This window comes from Sarcophilus harrisii, chromosome 1 (assembly GCF_902635505.1).
Source record: "Sarcophilus harrisii chromosome 1, mSarHar1.11, whole genome shotgun sequence".
Lineage (NCBI taxonomy): Eukaryota > Metazoa > Chordata > Mammalia > Dasyuromorphia > Dasyuridae > Sarcophilus > Sarcophilus harrisii.
Window position 1 is genome coordinate 150,964,947 of NC_045426.1, and position 21,521 is coordinate 150,986,467.

General features: G+C 33.7%; 1 protein-coding gene across 1 annotated transcript in view; it reads left to right on the plus strand.

Moving 5' to 3' along the window:
* NDUFAF2 (NADH:ubiquinone oxidoreductase complex assembly factor 2) overlaps positions 1 to 21,161 on the plus strand; it is a 229,071-nt gene extending 207,910 nt beyond the window's left edge. The window contains exon 4 of the mRNA XM_031965383.1: positions 20,822 to 21,161. Coding sequence (XP_031821243.1) covers positions 20,822 to 21,076 — 255 coding nt within the window. The 3' untranslated portion in view covers positions 21,077 to 21,161. The remainder of the gene's footprint in view (positions 1 to 20,821) is intronic.
* The last annotated feature ends 360 nt before the right edge of the window (positions 21,162 to 21,521 follow it).

The window sequence follows — 21,521 nt, forward strand, 5'->3', positions numbered from 1 at the left end:
TACTCCCTTTCTTAAACCCCACCATGCTAGGAACACCATCAGTTGTCACACTGGCTAGTTTAGCCCAGTCCCACTCCAAACCATTTATAGTTTTGGCAAACCTTTTCATAGATATCCTCTTCTGTAGTGCTTTGATGCTTTGCAGTGCAATCAGCTCTTCTATGACTTCAAAATAATCATTCGTCCCACAAATACAAATTAAAAGTTGTGCAGAATAATGAACATCATTGCTTTCATCGAGTGCCAAGGAAAAATATGAAATTTTTTTTAATGGAGTTTTGCAAATGCTGATGCAGATTATATCCTATTTCTTCAATCCTCCGTGTAATTGTAGGTCCTGAAAGACTCACTGTACTAAATAAATCGGCCTTCTCTGGACACATCTCTTTGGCAACAGAAAGAAGGCATTCTTTAACAAATTCTTCCTCCATGAATGGTCTGCCAGTGCGTGCTATTAGCTTGGCAACTTGAAAACTTGCTTGCAGTGATGAAATATTTAGCTGCTTCTGCTTCACAAAAGTATTTTTCTGAGTTGTCAATGTATTTTTCAGTTTTAATATTTTATCTTTTCTCACTTCTCCAACCAAACAATCATATTTATCTTTATGTTGAGTTTCATAATGTTGACACAAATTATATTCTTTGAACACAGACACTATATTCTGGCATATCAGACATACAGCTCTTTCCTTGTACTGCATAAAAAAGTAATCATAAGTCCACTGTTCTTTGAATATCCTACACTCCGAGTCAATTTTTCTTTTTTTTGACATCATTGTTTCCTAGGGATTACAAATTGCTATTAGTAAAATAACTATATATATACACACAGCGCTACAAAAACAATATGCCAGCAATAACTTTGCCCACACAGAGACATACAGACTGCAATGCCCAACTTCCTCCAAGCTGCCTCTGCGCTGTGATGCCTCTGTTTCACGCTCCCACTTCCGACCTTCACTGCTGCAGTGAATTCCCCCTGCAGTGGCCGTGACATGCACAGCATAAACTGTACATCTCCTGTGCCTGTCTGTTGTGGTGGCTGCCATTACTGTACAAGGCCGTGGGCTGTCAGTTCTCTGTCTTCTGCATCTCTCTCCCTTCCCCACACCACACACCCTGGCCTAGGAACTCACCTCACCTCCCTATCGCCTCACACTCTGTCTCTGCCGTCTCAGCCCAGTGCCGGAAGTGTGCATTGCTAATGCAAGTTTAGGTCAAATGTCACTTCTGGTCTGATTTTGCCATAACCCGGCGGGCCATATAAACGTCCTCAGTGGGCCGCATCTGGGATATATCATGGGTCAACTTATAACCATTAGCACCAAATTTGTACTTCTTCCTGCTTTTGTTTCCCATCTATTGGCAAACCCTTAGTGGAAGAGAGTCTTAAGAACACCATAAGTCTGTGTGATCTGTTGACTTCTTTCCCCCGAGCTAGCTGCCCTGGCTTTTTCCCTCCCATCGTGGTTAACATGTAAAACAGATATACAGTTCAAAACAGTAACCATCAGATGCAAAATTTTAGTATATTATATATAAAATGCTATCATTCTTAATAGGCAGCTAGGTGGCACAGTGGATAAAGTGTTGGATCTAGAGTCATTCCTGAGTTCAAATCAGGTTTCAAACACTAATTGTGAACTCTGAACCAAATCACTAATCTCTGTTTGCCTCAGTTTCTTCATCTGTAAAATGAGCTGGAGAAGAAAATGTCAAACAACTCCAGTATCATTTCAAAGAAAATCTCAAACAGGATCACAAAGTATTAGAAACAACTGAACAACAGTAAAACCATTTCTTTAGAAGATAAGTTCCACACCTAAGACAACTATATTTAACTCCAAATCTAAACCAAAAACAAGAGGTCAAGAAAAATGGATGCAGTGGGTGGCCCCAGTTGAATAAATATATAAATTAAGTATGATTTAATCTCTCCAGAAAGTTTCTAAAGAGAGAGAGGAATACTAGGCTTCTCCAATCATTGGTTGAAAAAAAAAAAAAATGGAAAATTGTTCCTGGAAGTAAGAGGTTTGTATGGGATTTCTTGTCAAAGAAAAAACAAATTTGTGCAGTAATTCAGGGGAAGGAATGAAAAACAATGGAATGAAAGAGGGAAAGATATTCTTGATATTGTTAATTTTAGAGTAGTTGCCAAGAAATTAATATTACCTAATAAAAATAATTAAATGCTTTTAATGGATTTTTTCTGGTATACAACTAAATAGGAATCTACATCTAAACATCATATTTGACTATATCCCAGACATGCATATGCTTCAAAATTAATTCAAAATGAAGTTGTTTGAATAGTAGGAAAACCCCAAAAGATATATCTTTGAATGAAAATAGTGAGGTTTTATCTTTAGTCTGAAAGCAGAGGAGATGATTATACCAGAATGGAAAGCTTGTTGGTAGGTAGTAGGTAAGTTTGTCAAATAAATCCATAGTACTGTACAACATTTATTGCCCTCATAATATGCTTGGCAGTTTCATTATTGATTCAGTGAAACTCAAGTTTGTCAAAATTGGGAGTTTCAGAATTATTAACTAACTAAAGCTGCATATACAATTTCAGGGAAATTCATTGGGGTACAAAAAAGAAATCTTGGGTAAAGATGTTATGTTAATTTTTATAGTAGTTCATCCTAGTAATAGAAAATTATACTCAAAAGTTTATATTTCCTAAGAACTTTATTTATATTTTTAATTGGCTGAATATTTTTATTAGGCAGTTAGATGACACACTGGATAGGGCATTTGATTTAGAGTCAGGAAAACCTGAATTCAAATATGGCTTCAGACACACTAACTGTATAATCTTGGGAAGATCGTTTTTAAAAAAAGAAAAAGAAAAACCTCAATTTGTCTCCAATTGAGGGCAATAATAGTACCTACTTCCCAGGATTGTGAGGATATTTGTAAAGTATTTAGTAAAGTGCCTAGCATGTGGTAGGTATTTTATAAATGCTTGTTCCCTTCTTCTCTGTGGAAAAGAGGTCATTTATTAAGCACCTTCTGTGTGCCAGATACTATGCTAGAAAGCATTATCATTTAAATATATTGTGAGGAATACTGTAACAATCTCCTCTTACAATAAAGTTGATTGGCATTTTGTCAAATGATTTTTTTTTGTTAGACGATTTAGTTATAGATAGATTTCTTGATAAAATAATAAACATCTGCAGTTTTTCTAAACAAATTGGAATAAAAACTTTATTGGGGCCAATAGATTTTAAAATTGGAGGTGTAATTTGGGGGGAGAAAACCAAGCAAGTGTAGGGATCTCAACTTCTTCTGCATGACCTTTTCAATCAGAGATGTTTTATCTATTTTTGTCCTGGGCAAAATATATATACTCAGCAAAAATATATACTGAGGAGTGTGTTCAGATGTTTGCATGCTAATTTGGAAAGAATGGAAAGAAAAATCCAACAGTATTTGAAAACTATAGGACAAGGCATACTAAAATATGCCAGGACAATGACATACAAATCTTTATGGGAAGTAGAAAATTAAAAGGAAAGGAAAGTACACAATGGAGGGTTATGAAGTTCCAGTACACGGCAAAATTTCCTCATGCTTGGATTTGTTAACAACTTTTATTGATGTCCATATCTACTCCATTTTAGAACATGAAGATAATTTTTCCTAAAGCAAATAAAAGATTTTCTCTGTTCTAAATGCAATGTTTGTTTCCACATTCAAATTTATTTCTGAATAAGAAAACAGTTTGCCTCTCTTAGGTAATATGAACATGGTTGCTTTTTTGAAGAGAGATTTCATGAAAATGTCTGCTTGAACACCAAATAGTGCTTTGTTGACCTAGGGAAGCAATATTTAAGATGTTGGTAGCCTGGTATTCTCATGTATTCTTAAATATGTTAGTTATTAGCTTTACATAGTGACATTTGGTGCATTAATGGTTGTATGTGAGGCATCATTCTCTTGTATTATATGTGCTTTGTAACCTATCCTTGCTAATTAGAAAGAGATCACCAGAGGCAAGGACATTAATGCATTCCTTTAACAAAAAAAAAAAAAAAAAAAAAAAAATACCACATCATAGATGTGTATTCGTTTTATGAGATTATCATTGACTTATTAAAATTGTTATAGGTGTTTCATGTTGTCCTGAAATAAATACTATTATTCTCAGATAATTCAGTAATGCTTTCCATGCCTTGGAGAATTTGAAATTCCCATTTTTAAAGGCACTGTAACATAGGATTTCCCAGGTTACTTTAGATCAGCCTTTCTATTGTGTGTTGGGTTTCTCTTGATGCTAAAGCTTTGCCTCTCCTATTAGATTGTGAGTTTTTTGAGAGCAGAGACTATCTTCTGCCTTTCTTTGTATCCCCAATATTTTGCAGTCTGGTACATAGGTGCTTAATAAATGTTTAGCCGGCCTGTTCAGTTAAACAGTTAAAGAATCTATATTAACAGGCCATCTTTATTTCTTTCTTTTATTTGGTGTAAATAGATATACTTAATGTATGACTTTACAGTAAACCTCTTTAAAGACTGATTTGGTGAGGTAATCATTAATTCTTGGGTCAAGAACAGTGTCCTCAATGACTTTCTTTTTTGTGTGTGACCTTTGGAAAATCATTTCAGCATCTGAAAGCAAACCCTTTTTTTACAGACTGTAAATTTCCTTCACTAGTATTAGAAAGGGCATTAGGAAGCCAAATGTTTTTAAGTAAATGTGGCAAATATTTAAGACAAAACCTTTTCTAAGCAGGTGGCATCTGTCAGTAAATAATGCTCTTAAAAATGAAATGGACAAATGGGTACTGTTGATGAAAAACAAACTGTTACTTTGGAGCTTTCTCTTTAAATGAGGGGGATGGAGAGTGTTGTGTGTATACCTTTAAGCAATGCATTGGAAAGAGTGAGGGTACTGATTTAGCTAATACCCCAGTGGTATATATTCCATCTAGAATAGCACAATAATTATGAGAGCATTTCTATCCCAATTCCCTTTCAAAAGACGAACTGATTAGGTCTGCGTGAGAAGAGAAGTAAGGATAGAAGCAAGATAGATATTTACTATATCAATAAAGTACAGGTATGAAGCTTTATGTCAGCATCTGTTGCAACAGCATGTGTGCAATATGCATGTAAATTATACATTATAAAATCAGAGTACGTGTGGAGAGTAAAAGTCTGGAAATTTTTTATGTGCCCCATAATATTGCTGAAGCAGTCAATAAGTATGTATTATTAAGCACCTAGAGTATGCTAAACCCTGGTCTAGAAGCAGGAGATACAGTACATGATACTGAAACATTATAGCTTTGCAGCACTTAAAGTAATATTCTTTTACTGCTCACAGATTGCTGTGCTATTAACAATTAAAATATTTCTATCCATTTTTCTAAAAACAAAAAAAGGTACCATATCAATACCAATTTCTTAATTGATTTTGCAATGACTAGTAAAAATATCAAAAGTAAAACTAGCTAAGTGACTACACTTTTCTTTTTTTTTATTGCTGTAATTGCCTGGTTTTTCTTTCAATAAAATAATTGTGTTTTTCTTATTAAAGATACCTTCATTTGTTCATGTATATAAGTTGATCTGTTTTATTAAAGCACCACCTGTAGAACAATTAATAACTTTTGCTTTATGATTAGTTCATTTTAGCAGCATATGGGGATTTAATTATTAAACTGGCTCAAGTTCAAAGGGGAAAAAAGACACTATATGCCAAAAATCTCTTGCCAGCAAAGAATATAAACAAAGCTTACAATTACCTCCTCCAATAAGAAGAGATTAATTTGTTGCTGATAGAAATGTTTTGAAAAAATGCAGGGCACAAGAAAGCATAAATAACAAAACACATTTTTAATTATTGCAATTGTTGTAAGTGTTTTCAATAGAAGGAATGTGAATAAATTAAACATGACATTGATTTGGCAGAGATCTATAACTGATTGGCAAGAACACATAGTAGGAACAGCTTTCGCTAAAGTTAGCTGCTTTTCACTCTACTTGATTTCTTAGCAACCCCAGTTCTATCTTATAACATGTTACCCTTCTATACTAGCTCATTTTTAATTTAACCTTTTTAATGGCCACTCCCATCTTAGCAAAATTAAATTCACTTTTATTTGCTAATCTAAAAGGAGTTGTCTAGGGTAAAAACATGTATGTAGTGCTCATCTATGAGACCACCATCTCTTACTTTTATTTTTTCCTTTCTCGCATTGACTGGGGGACCTAATATCCTAGCATTTCATCTTGGCAGTTTAACAAGTAGAATAAGAAAGTGTGGTTTCATTCAAATTTGGTAATTTTCAAAAATTTGCCCCACCTAAGTGTTTGTAACATTTTTAATTGTCTCTCAACTGTGGAAGAAACTCACATGTACAATGAATATTAAACTATAATATTTAGAAACAAGATTATACCACAGCCTTGTTCTAATCCTCATGGAGAGAGACCTACCATCTGGGTAAACCCATATTAATGAGAGGTTTTGGGGTCTCTTCAGTATGACTCAGTCTTGATGACCAAGCCCCAGAATGAATCCACCTTATAACAAATTCCACTTTATGTAACAGGAAGTGTTATGGTAAATTTGCATTTTGTAAGTCTTTTTTATCAAATATTGAATCTTCCAAGATTACATCAAGATTTCACTTATCCAAAAGTAGACACAGACAAATTCTGAAGTTGTTTGATATGGTATTTTTTTAATAATACTTGAATGTCATACCTTTAACTACAAATTGCCTATGAAAGAATCTACATTAAATTATTGAGATAAAATGGTGAAATTCTGCCAAATCATATTCAGTAGAAATTATGGAACATACCTGATAGCACAAGAGAAAGATGTGAATTTGTGACATCTTTCTTAACTAAAATAATTTAGAAGATGGATGGGTTTCTTCAAGAACAGAGCATTTCTAGTACCATTTTTAATAGACTTCTAGAGATTTCATTCTGAATTGGAAAACATCAGGATTACAGCTCTGGTAATGTAGTAAATAGGTAGTCTTTAAGAATTGTTACAGCCAAAAAGTTAATCACCCTATCTTGATGAGTCTCTGTGAACTTAACTAAGATAGTTCTCAGATAAGATCTTTACCCTATTTATTACTATACTTGTGTTTGAAGTGTTTCCAACTGAAAAAGCAGACAGTCAACAAGCATTTAGTAAGCATGTTATGTGTGAAGTAAATTGCTAGAGAAAAGTGAAATAGGCCCTGCCTTCAAGGAGCTTACATTCTTGGAGTAGACAACATGTACATACATAATACAGAATAAATGAAAAAACATGTACATACATAATACAGAATAAATGAAAAATAAATGAGATACATTAGGGTGGGAAGTCACTAGCATTTGGAAGAATCAGGAAAAGCTTGATTTTGGTGTTATCTGAGTTACAATTTGAAATGAAGGGGTTTCTTTGAGGTAGAAGTGCCACATGAGGTAGAAGAGTGCCACATGTAAGGAATAGCAAATTGGCCCATTTGATGAGAATATAGTGTTTGAAAAGGGAGATAATATGTAAGTAGACTATGAAGTTGGAAGATATCTCTAAGATAATCATTTTAGCATCTGGAGTGGAATTGGAAGAGACTTGAGGAGAGACCATTTAGAAAACCTTTATAATTGTCTAGGTGGTGGTTATGGGTGTCCACCAACATAGTGGCTATATAAGTAATAAGGGGACAGACACAAGAGACGAGATGTGAAGTAGAAATAACAAGGTCTGAGGACTTATATTACATGTGTAAGGTGGGGAAATCAGCAAGAGTCTAATACTGAGATTTCAAATCTCAGATGCCTGATAGGAGGATCCTCAAAATACGAAAGTTCAGAAGGATAGATTTAAGAGAAAAGATAATGAGTTGTTTTGGACATGTTGAATTTGAGGTGTCTATGGGACATCTAATTCACTATAAACAGTAATCATTTGTGATAGTGAACCTGGAACCCAGAAGAGAAAATAAATTGTATCTACATATGTATATCAGAAAGTCATACATGGAGATCAGACTCTGCTGGCATAAACTTCAAAAACCCAGGGTCACCTCCATGTTCCAGTGGAGCAATATAGTAGGATTTTTATAAAGGTCTAGTTCTGATACCTATTGAACATTTTAAATCTAGTTTTCTGATTTCATAAACGAGAGGAATTCCCAGTATGGAAGTTGCTTTTCCGTTATAGATCAAATGATTTTATCATATTTTATTGTCTTAAATGACTTTCGGGGACACTGAGAGGTCTTGCCCTGCAAAACTTGCCTGGCACCGTCCTACATGTGTGACCTTAGCCAAGTCATTTAATTCCTCTCTGCCTCAGTTATTAGGAAAATGAGGGTATTGGACTTAGCCTTATACATCTTCATAGACTTTGCCTCTAGATATTGTCATAATGTTCATCTAGCATTTGTTAAGTACCTATTATATTCCAGGCACTGTGCTAAACACCAGCGATACAAAATTAATTAATTAATTGAATAAAAACAAAAGATAGCCCCTGTCCTCAAGCTGCTTATCAGTTTGATTGGAATTACATAGTCTAGAGTATTTACAGCTTGAAGGGACCTCAAAGGCTATCAATGCCATTCTCTCATTTTACAAATGACAAAACTATGATCCATGGTTATATAGCCAGTGTTTGTCAGAAATTGAACTGGAACTTAGATCTTCCTGACCCCAGAATCTATTTGTTCACCTAAAACTTTTCATTATGAAATATTTTATAATGCCTAAATTGTAGTGATTTTCTAGTCCTGGTTTTCCTTTTCTATATGTTAGTAAGATTTTATTTTATGCTCTAATTTTGTGAAATAATGGGTTTTAATTTCTTCTAAAAATATTAAGGAACTTTATTGCCATGTCATAATTTTGGCTTTAACTAGATACTTTGGCTCCCTGCCTTAATTCATCTCTAAAATACAATTTATTGTCAGCTATGCATTTAAATGGAGGTTATTAATTTGTTAAGTGAATAACATGAATAAATATTCATTTATATTTGGCTTTGGAACGTGCTTTGCACTCATATTTGAACAATGGATATCCTTATTCTGAGACCATATTTTAAGTCAAGCAGTGAAACCACATTGTTAAATATCCAACATAAAGAAATAGAAAGTTGTATCATTTTCTCATTACATTTATTCCTCATTCCATGCTGGTGGTAGCATTATTTTTTAGTAGCAAATCCCTTCCTCAGGACCAAATTGATCATCCATGCCTCATCTTCCCATTCCTTATCCCCAATTATTTTAAAAAGAGAAAGAAATGTGATAGTCTTCTTTGGGTACTGGGGGTGTAGGAATGAAGGACATTAAAAATAATTATTTTGATTAAAAATTCTTTTTCATTTAACTGTCTGCCAGACTATAGGCAATTGACAATAAATAGAAATGATGATATCAACAACAACAAAAAGTTAGAGAAGTAGAAATAGAAATAATATAGTTTAAGTTAAAGAAAAATTATTTCAAGTTTAGTGGTTCTTTAATGGTGTGCCTTGGTGCACTGCCCAGAGATTCTGCTTGCAGTCATACATGCATGAGTTTCTCAACTGTCCCATGATGTTCTTCAATTTCTCAAACAAAAGAATTATACTAGGCCACGTGCAACAACAACAGTTTGAGAAACAATGATCTTGTCTCATTTCTTCATTTAACAAAGGAGGAGGCTGGATTCCCCTAGGGGTAAGTAACTTCTTACACTGTTAAAGTGATGCTGAAATTTGGACTGATATTTTTAAATTGCAAATCTGGCACTGTCTCTATTGTATCCTGCTGCCTTCTGGCTAAGGAGAGAAAACAAGAATTACACCTGAAAAATAATTATTAATAATACAAAATAATTCAAGAATTCCCTAATGAAAATTATTTTTAAATAAGCCATTCTGTTAAAAACAGAAATATCATATGATCTATCACTACTGTGATGATCTTTGATGTTCATAACATAAATCAATTGATTTTAGCCACGGTCTATAACACAAATATATTGTTGTTATTGTTGTTGTTCTATATCTGTGGTTTTATTGGTTTGAGGAATTTGAGCAGTTCAATTGTATATTTACATGTCGCCTCAATCACCTGGGGGCAGCAAGAGGTACATATAGTAATGTATCAGATGTTGGACTTGATCCCAGTTGTTCCTGATTGAGGGCCAACCCTGTATCTGCTACAGCATGCTGCCTCTCATATAGCATCCCATTCTAGTGAATAATCATAATTATGAATTCAGCACAGTGAGTTATTCTACATCTGGCCACCAGACCATACAAATACTGCTTCCTTGATAGAGAAAAAGAGAAGGAAAAAAACGTATTTTGGTTGAGAAATTCTATATATACATATATTGTTGAGACCCTTGCCATCTCATGGATAGTCTAATGAAAATGTATTTGATAAAATAATTTTACATGGAATTAATATAAGTGAATTTAATTCACACCATATCCAACAAACCTGTAATTTGTTTTATAGTATAGAGGGTAGGGCATAGCATAATTTGATTCTAGCAAATTATTTAATTTAACCTACCATCAAGTGAATTCATAGCACCCAAAGAGTATCAACTAATAGATAACAGATGAGAATTGTGAACCTGAATCAAAAAGATGAGACTTAATAGCTATAAATGGAAAATCCCACCTTAGTGTTCAAAAATTCAAGTTTAATAAAATGTAGAATGAGAAAAGACTTAACAGTTCAACGTTAAATAAACAAGAAAAAAAATAGTTGCAGAATTTAAGTTAACAGCTAAGCTTCATTTAGCTTCTAGAGTGATAAAAATGCTTTAAAAAAAAAAGCTGATATGTTTCATTCTGTATTAATAGAAGTACAGTATTCACAACAAGAAAATTAATAACCTCACTGTGTCCTGATTTTGTCAGATTACATCTGAAATCTAGTGTCTAGCTTTTTTCCTTGAATAGCATTTTGGTTTTTTTTCCAATTTCATGTAAAGATAGTTTTCAATATTCACTTATATAAACCAAATTTTTTTCTCACTCCCTCCCTTATCTCCCCCTTCCCTAAGACAATAAGCAATCCTATATAGGTTATACATATACAATCATTCAAAACATATTTCCATGTTAGTCGTGTTGTGAAAAAAATGAAATCAAAAAAGGAAAAACAGGAAAGAAAGAAAAGCAAAAATAGTATGCTTCAATCTGTACTCAGTCACCACAATTCTTTCTCTGCATGATCATGGCATCTTCCATCCTAGTTCTGTTGGAATTGTCTTGGATCACCATATTGTATTGTATTATACAATATAAGCATTGTATTGCTATGAGCCAAGTCTGTCATAGTTAATCAACCCACAGACTTGCTATTACTTCAGTTAATCAATCCATACTTTTGCTGTTAGTTCACTCAGCATCAGTTCATGTATTTCCAGACTTTTCTAAAATCAGTCTGCTGATCATTTCTTACAGAATAATAATATTCCATTACATGCATATATACCAAAACTTATTTAGCCATTCCCCATTTGATGGCCATCCATTCAATTTCCATTTTAAACATTTTTGGACATGTAGGCCTTTTCCCCTCTTATGATCCCTTTGGGATACAGATCCAATTAATTAACTGCCACATTTTTAAAGAATCATTGCCAAATTGAAGCGAGGCAGCAGAATAGTGGAAAGTAGTAGGCTTTGAATCAGGATTTAGACCTCCTGTGAATACTTGCTACTTTAGTGATTAATTTAATTAAAAATTAAAGCAATTTAACCTCTGTTTCTTTAGAACTTTCTTAAGTCATCGGCTTGTAGTCATAATCTGGTTAGAAATCACAGTCTGACTAAATATCAAGCCTTTTATGTATTTGCATATTGATAAAAGAGCATCCAAAAAAGGGTAACCAGGATGCTAGAGGATTTGAAAACAAAGCCAATATAAAGAAATTGTTAAAGACAATAGAGACGTTTAGGCCAGTGAAGAAAGGACTGGGGACCTATAATTTCATTGATGTAGGAAATTCTTGCATAAGAAAATTCCTATTCATTCATGTCTGCACCTCAGCAAGTCTTAAAAGAGTTGCCTAGAGCACTGAGAGGTTGAGTCACCCACCATGCAACTAGTATATTGTCAGAGTACAAACTTGAATTCAAGTCTAGTATCTATCATGCCTTGCCTCCTGAGGAGTTGGCAAGGGGGAATGACTATCTTTAAATATTTGAATGTTTATCATTATAATGACTCATATTTACATGGCTTATTGATGTTTAGAGAGGACTTTGCCCACAGCATTCCTGTAAAATAAATATTGAAACTATTTTACTGTCATTTTTCAAATGAGAAAATTTCAAATATTTGGCCAAGGTCACATAGGCCTTTATTTCAGTAGATCTTAAACCCAAATCTTTCTAAGCTCAAACCAGTATCTTTCCCAACAGCACATTGCTTATTATATAGAAAAAAGGGGTTCAATTTCTTTTTTGTAGTTCCAGAGAGCAGAAATAACGCCAACTGATCAAAAGTATAGGGAGGCAGGTTTTGGCTCAATATAAGGAAAAATTTTATAACAATTAGAGTTGTACAAAAAATGGAATTAATTACTTTAGAAAATATTGAGTTCCAGTTATTGAAAATGTTCCAGAAGAAAAGGAATGACTATATGTCATAATATTGTTGAAAGAATTCCTGCATTAATTGAGTTTAGACTAGATGAATTCTAAGGTACTTTCTAATAAAGTTCCTTAATCTTATGGCGATATTTAGAATAATTTTGTGGTTTCAAATATTAAGATAATGTGGTGTTTTCAAAATTTAGTAAGATAATTTGATTTAGTAGACAGGAAAAGATGCTATGTTGGTTAAGAGTATAAAAATGAATTATGTTGTGAACTAAGATATAATAGTTGATAGCTTCACTATTGTAATTTATACAGTAAATTGTGATTCACAATTCTCATTCTGTATACAGCTGGATGTGGGCTCCCTTGGGAGTTTGCCCAGTAATTCCTGAATTCCCAGGAATTCAGCAATTTGACCATAGTTAAATACCACATACCAACAGTTATATAAACCCTATATCAATAGCTATCCATCCTACCCCCATGCCTAGTATATTTTTTAAAATGTCCAATTTTATGCCATAATGCCTTCCAAATTGACTTACAGCAGGAAAAAAAAAAAAAAAAAAATATATATATATATATATATACCATTAGAATACCCTATACATAGATCTATCTATGTGTGTGTGTGTGTGTATATATATATATATATATATATATATATATAAAAGTATTTCTCATGTTTATCCTTTCAGGTGCCACTCTGAATTAGAAAACCATTTCCCCAACTTCATCGTATTTATAACTATTTCTGTATATCCTCAACATTTACTTATATAAAATTAACATTTTTGCCTAAGCATTAACAATACCTTCATATCTGTAATAGAAGAATTCCATTTTAAGTCAATTTAGAGATAATGCAACACTTTTTACATCCTGATCAGACCTCTAAAAACAGTTTTTATGTATGTGTGGGCAGACTCATGAATGAGTTATGTACATATTTTTTCCTAATCATTCTTTTTAAAGCATTAATGTTAATATCTTAAATAAATTTTAACAGCTCCCTAAAATTCTTATCTACCCAAAGTTGGGCCAATCCTGGAACCATCTTGAGTACTCAGGTTTTTTTAAAAGCTACACTCAATTTTAGTCATTTTAAATTTTTAAAAAAATAAAAAAGATATAGGAATTCAAGGCAACTTGACTTTGACAAAAGCAAGACTTTATGTCCAGTAATTACCTTCTTCCATAGTCCTTTAAGAATTCAATAGCAATATATAATATTTATTTTACATACATACTGAGATTTAATATTTTATATCTGAGAAAATATAAGGGAAATTCCTTGATTTTTTTAAGCACTTTAAAGCTGATTTTTTGACAGATGACATCTGTTTATCTTTAATTATATAAATTGCTCTTTTCTTAACCTAACTATAACTCCCTTCATCTTGACTATTCCAAATATTTATAAAACTAGGTCCCCTCACATAAATGATTTATATTCTGTTTAGTTTTTCTGGACGATGTCAGAAAGGATCTGGTTGTAATTAGTTTTAAAAAGAAAAGAGGAAAATTCTTCTCCCCAAAATGAAAGGTTTTCTTTTTTTTTTTTTTTTTTTAAATAAAATTTTTCAAACAATTCTCAAAGTTTTAACCCATCTGTCTACGTGAAAAGGTGACTAATTCATATATGGTCATCTTGTGGTGACTGACCACTGTGGTCTGTTAGCATGGCCATTTGCAGAGGTGGTAACTATCACAAAGGAAGTGGTGGCTTGGAAGAGTTCTGGAAAAGAAATTGCATAAATAGAGGGGGAAAGAATGGAGAGCATGTTCAACTTGTTTTTCTTTCATAGAATAGATAATGTGGGTGCAGAAGCTATTAATCTATGAGTTAGGAGTTGATGTGTAATGAGCTTTCTCTGACCATAACCTCTTCTTTGGAGAGAATGCATAAAACTGTTTCGCTTCAGTATGTGAGGGTAATTGCAGTGTTATAGTTGACAAAATTGCGGCAGACAAAGGTTAGGTAATTTGTCCAGGTTTGCACAGCTCATAAGTTTCTAAAGCCAGATTTTAATTCATGTCTTTCTGAGTATAGGCCCAGCACCCTTTCCCTAGTACCACTTACCGATCTTCCTTAGTATCACTGTCCTATAGGTATTTTCTCCCCCATTTAAATGCAGTATCTTTAAGATAGACTGGCTATATTTGTATCTCAAGAATTTTTTAAACTATTTTTGGTACATAGTAAATGCTTTAAAAACACTCTTTTATTCATTAATTCACTTTCCATTCAAAACACTTACTGAAAAGTATAAGAGGATAGAGAAAAGATATTTAATAGAAAATAAAGAATAAAATTTACAAATTATAAACATTATTATAAGTTAAACTTAATATTGAGCACATTATTCCATAGGTGTCAGTTTTCCACCTATAAAGTGAAAAAATTGGACTAGATGTCCTCTAAGGTCCCTTCAGCTCTAGATCTATGATCCTATCATTCAAAGTACCAACTCCAAGAAAACAGACCTTGTCCTTCTTTCCCTTTTCCCTTGTGACTGATTGCTGTCTGTCAAGTTCTATTCTTGATACTCGTTAGATCAGTTTTAGCTTTCTTGTTGATGAATATCATTGAAAAAACTGTTAGTTTTTAAATCTGCCTATAAATCACAAGTGTAGAAAACTTGGGGGAAATGGTCCCCCAATGATTAGTCTTACTATCAGCTTTAGTCCTACAAAATATAAAGAAATTTGCTTCACCTAGATTTACTGACTCTCAAGTTGGAGAACCCCCTTCCCCCATTTATTTTTCCTAGATCCCATCTGAAAAAGACTTTAGTATCTGTCTTCCAAAGCTATGTGTACTCTGAGCTCCAGACCTTCCTCAGTTCTCTAACTCTGCAGGTGCCCTTTTTGCTGATGCCTTCAATGCATTTGAGTGATGCCTGGTTGGTCTGCATAAATCATATTTTTCATGCAGTGACTGGTTTGCCCTAAATTGTGAGATTATTTCTTCTACCTAGAAGAAAAGTATAATAGGATTCTAAAAGAGACCTGAAATCTTAAGCTTAGGTCTCACAGAATCACAGAGTTGAAAGAAATCTTAGAGACAATCAAATCCAACCCATGCCTCAACAAGAGGCATCATCAAGCATTGATCCAACCTTTACTTGGAAATCTTTAATAAGCCATAGTTAACCAGTATCTCCCAAAACAGTGTGTGCCAATTTTGAGGCTATATAATAATGAGGAAATTTATGCCCATATAAAAGCTAAATTTGCATGTCTGCAACTTTCATAGATTGCTCATAATTCTGCCGCACCATGCAGAACATACCTAATCAGTCTTCCACATGATAACCTTTTGGATAAAGACAATGCTGAAATTCATTCCCTACCACCTGTCCCCAAATCTTCTTTTTAGATCCTCAGGTTCTATAGCTGATATGCACAGGTCATAATCCCAAGTTTCTTCATCATTATTTCAGGATCTCTAAACCTCTCATCCTTGTTGGCACTCAGCATGAGATTTCCTCTTCGACTAATTTTCTATTATACTTTTTTTTTTTTTTTTTTGCTGACGCATTTGGGGGGTTAAGTGACTTGCCCAGGGTCACACAGCTAGGAAGTGTTAAGTGTCTGAGGTCAGATTTGAACTCAGTCTCCTGACTTCAGGGCTGGTACTCTATCCACTGTGCCACCTAGCTGCCCCTTTTCTATTGTGTTTTTGACTCTATGCTCCTTACTGGATTGCTCTTAGTTTTTCTCTCATTAATTGAGACAAGTTTTTGGTCATTTCCTGGAACCAATGAAGATAGTGATATTCATACTTCTTTATTTATTGTTAGCTTTCTTCCTCATCCCTCCAGGCCTATCCTAGGGATGTGAGTTCAGGCCATTCCCCTAAGGAGTAAAATTTCAGATTTTAGAATAATTAAAACTAAAGTTTTATACATACACTACATGGCATCAATTTACTCCTCATAACCCAAATAACTGATCAAAGATACATCAAAACAGTTTTTTGCATTATTAGTATCTCAATTGTTAGGATTGTTGGAAATTATAATTAGTAATGTATTTATAAAAAGTATTCCTGATGTGGATCAAAGCATCATATTTTCCCCTTTTGTTGTTGCTTGTTTGCTTGTTATTTTTTTTTTCTTTCTCTGTTTTCTTCCCTTTTGACCTGACTTTTTTTTTTTTTTACACAGCATGACAAATATGTATGGAAATAAGTTTAGAAGAATTGCACATGTTTATCAAATTGCTTGCCATGTTGGGGAGGGGAGGAAGGAAGAGGAGAAGGACAAAAATTGGAACACAAGTTTTTGAAAAGATGAATGTTGAACACTATGTTATTAGTTATTTAATTAGTTAAACAACATGTTATTTGGAAAAATAATATCTTATTAAAAATTCTTTAAAAAGGATTTCTCCTTTGAATGGAAAATTAAATAACTTCTAATTCTTTTCAGCCCCTAAGATATAATGAAAATTTTTTTCATGTATCCACTTCTTTCAGCTTCAACACATTTTTTAGAGTTTCTGTAAAAGATAGTTATTTTGAATTTTCAGAGACTATAAGCAATTAACTTATTATAGAGTGTGATTTCTATAATATCCTTCCCACTTCTCACTTTAACAGAAAAACCTGGCTTTCCCCTTGAGAATACCACATTCCTAGAAACTCTCTCCACAGAAAGCCACTGGTTCCCCACATCCCTCAACTTTAAAAGATCAGAAGAGGTATTGGTATACCTTAGCTTTCCACCTCTGCTTTGCTACCATCTTCACTAACTTTCTTCCTTCAAAATCCAATTTCAGCACCAAGTTCATTTCCTTTCCATTTCTTGCCATCCTTCTCAAGAGCTTCATTTCTTAAATTAACCAAAATACTATTTAGTATTCCTCAGTTTCTTTGCATTCCCCTTTTTCCACTAATCAATATGCCATGTTTCACATTTTAGACCTTGCCTCTCACAGAACTAAACTGTCTTTAAAATCCTGAACTTTTACATTCCAATTGGAAATACAACTTACTCTCATTCCACCTCAACTTTTCATTCATACCCTGATTGTGATTCTCTGCCATTCCCATTTATCTTCCATACTTTGGCTTTCCTCACCTCCATACCTGTCCTTGAACCCTGCTTATCTATTTTAATTTGTTCCCTTTCTTGCCCACCTCCACAAACTTCCTCTATCACAACTTCAGATACCAGTAAACAACAACAACAATAATAATAGTAATAGAATTTATAAGTATCCCATTTTATCCTCACAACAATCCTGGGAAGTAGATGCAATTATTGCCCCTTTTTTTTTTACAGATGAGGAAACAAGTGGCACCTTAAGACTCTTGCCTGGATTAAGTCATTGCATCTATGCTGATTTCACCTATTATAATTTGTATTACCTCAACTGGTCCCTCACTGCTACTCACTAGTCTTTCTTTCCCTTTAGTCTAATCTGTATCTCCATGGCAGCTGTTTTAAACCTACTTACTCTTCCTTTTTCCTCAAGCCCAGGCTTCCATCCAAGATAAAGTAGCCTACTTATTTAATTAGTAAAATTAAAAATATCTGGCCAAAGCTTCTTAAAATGTTTTCCTCTGTTCCTCAAACTTTCTGAATAGCCTTTCATTCTCCCTACTTTCTATCCTGTCTCAAAAAAATTTTGATTCCCTCTACTTATACTTTTAACTCTGTCACCTCTTTGCTTCTCCTGAACCTTGCTACATCAGTATTCCCCCCATCATAATCTTCACTAATCCCTCTCTTCCTTCTAATTTGTCCACACACACACACACACACACACACACACACACACATATACACAAATCCTTAAAAAATGCCTTTCTTTAACATTTAACCCAAATCCATCAGACTCTTCTCTTCCATGGTCAAAATTCTTGGAAAAGTTGCCTAAAACTTTTTTCCTCCTGCTTTCCACTCTGTCTCTCATAACCTAACTTTCATCCTGAATATTAAATTAAATCTGCTTCCTCAGAAGTTAACAGAGATTTCCTAATAAGCAAACACAATAGCTATTTTTAACCCTGGTACTCCTTTCCTTCCCTAAAGCATTTGACATTATTCACCACACCCTCTCTATTTTATGCTCTTATCCTTTCTCTCTCCCTCCTCCCCTCCCATTGGCTTCTGATATAGTGGCCTACCTCTTTAATTACTCTTTTCTTGTCTTTTCCTATTTTCTCTTCCTCTTCCACCATAAGTAGATATTCAAGATTCTGTCTTGGACCCACTTGTCCTCTCTATCCTGAATCCTTTGATATTATTCATTCATATCATTTCTGTGCTGCCAACCCACAAATCTATGTCTCCAATTGTCCCCTTTCTTATTAGCTATAAACTTGAATTTCTAAGTACTTATAGGATATCCCCACCTGGATGCGGGAAAACTGGGACATTGATGCATTGTTGGTGGAGTTGTGAACGAATCCAACCATTTTGGAGAGTAGTTTGGAACTATGCTCAAAAAGTTATCAAACTGTGCATACCGTTTGATCCAGCAGTGTTACTACTGGGATTATATCCCAAAGAGATTATAAAGAAGGGAAAGGGACCTGTATGTGCACGAATGTTTGTGGCAGCCCTTTTTGTAGTGGCTAAAAACTGGAAACTGAATGGATGTCCATCAGTTGGAGAATGGCTGAATAAATTATGGTATATGAATATTATGGAATATTATTGTTCTGTAAGAAATGACCAACAGGATAATTTCAGAAAGGCCTGGAGAGACTTACACGAACTGATGCTGAGTGAAATGAGCAGGACCAGGAGATCATTATATACTTCAACAACAATACTAGATGATGACCAGTTCTGATGGACCAGGCCATCCTCAGCAACGAGATCAACCAAATCATTTCTAATGGAGCAGTAATGAACTGAACTAGCTATGCCCAGAAAAGAACTCTGGGAGATGACTAAAAACCATTACATTGAATTCCCAATCCCTATATTTATGCACACCTGCATTTTTGATTTCCTTCACAAGCTAATTGTACAATATTTCAGAGTCTGATTCTTTTTCTACAGCAAAATAACGTTTTGGTCAGGTATACTTATTGTGTATCTAATTTATATTTTAATATATTTAACATCTACTGGTCATCCTGCCATCTAGGGGAGGGGGGGGGGGGTAAGAGGTGAAAAATTGGAACAAGAGGTTTGGCAATTGTTAATGCTGTAAAGTTACCCATGTATATATCCTGTAAATAAAAGGCTATTAAATTAAAAAAAAAAAAAAAAAAAAAAGGATATCCCCACCTGTCCTACTGGCATTTCATACATAATATGTAGCAACCCTACCTTAATATCGTTCCTAAAAAGTCTATTTCTACTGACTTCATTGTTTCTATCAGTGAAATTGTAACTCATCCACCAAGATTGCCTGTTTTCTCATATCTTACTATTTTCTAAGTCCTATCTAATCTACTTTTGAAGTATTTCACAGTACTTCTCTATTCCCACAATCCTTAATATGTTGTGCTGTAACCTTCTGACTCTTCAATCTTTTTTTTCTTCTAATCCATCCTTCATGTTATTTATTTGGTGCAGTTTTTCAAATGGCAATTGCCTAGAATAGGGGTTTCATTCTATATATACCTATGTTTCCTGTAACATGCAATCCTTAATAGAGGAGAGCCAGTGAAAAGTATCTACAATTTAGTATTGGTCCCATTTGGCTTGAATTTAGACTTCTTACGTTCATCTTTTTTTTTTTTTTTTTTTTAAGGAGAGAAGGAAAGTAGCCATAGCAGTAATTTGGTTCCTAACATCTCTTGTGTCTATGCTGGCCCTGAAACTGCCAGCCACTTCTACTGTGGTAGATCTGAGTAATGACTAGTTACCAAAAAAAAAAAAAATGAACAATAAATTCAAATGGTGTGTTTTAAGACTAATTTTATCTATCTGTTTTGGTCTATGTTGATGGCTACTGTGAGCTCATTTTGATTAAATTATTTGTTTCATTTTTGTGATGAATATGCCTATTTAATAGTCTTCCATTTTATTATTGTATACTAAACAAAAGGATGAAACAATTTAATTTTCTAATTTGATGATAAGATGTAGTATCCATTCTACATTTACACTGAATAGACACACATTAAATATGAACAGACATTATATATGACTTAATTTCTTTTAAGGAAAGTATATATTTTCTTAAGTCCCTTCTTGTTTTTTCTTTTTGTAACCACAAATTATGTCTAACAGGATTTTTCACATCTTCCATTACTGTGTGTTCATGCAGGAAATAATGAAGAATGAGAAATATAGAGAAGATATTAAAATAAAAATCAAAGATATTTCTGAAAAAGAAAAACTTCAAATAGCAGACAGCAAGGAGGAGATGCTTGTTGCTTCACCAGTTCAAATTCAGATTAAAGGACATGCTTCAGCTCCTGACTTTGGAAAGAATAACCCATCAGAAGACCCCACTAGCACTGGTAAAACCTTCCAGCCAGGATCCTGGATACCTCGAGAAAGCAGTAACCAAAATAAATGAACACATTTGCTGTGGGTAAAATCTTTTCAATTAAATGGATGTGATTATTTCAACAACTAAAAATAAAAACAGATTAAAAAACTGATCACTTTGTATTTTCTAGATGTACAGTTGAGCTACATTCCATTACATTTAATTGTTCTTTTTAGGAACCATTTTTAAAAATTGAATTTGATGAAGCCATAAAGTTAGAAACACATTAAATACTTCTACTTAAATTCTTGCTGCGTTTTAATGTACTTCTTTATTTTTCTATGACACCCCCCCTCCCCTTAATTGCCATCTCACTCAAGGGAAATACCAGACATGGGAACATGGATAGTCAACAAGTTGTGGCTTTTGGTAATCATTCAGGCATCTCCCATAAATATTTCCAAAAAGAAACAGTAAAAAGTAACTGTGGAATTGGGAAAGGACAAGAAGATTCCTAAGAATATTTTTTTTA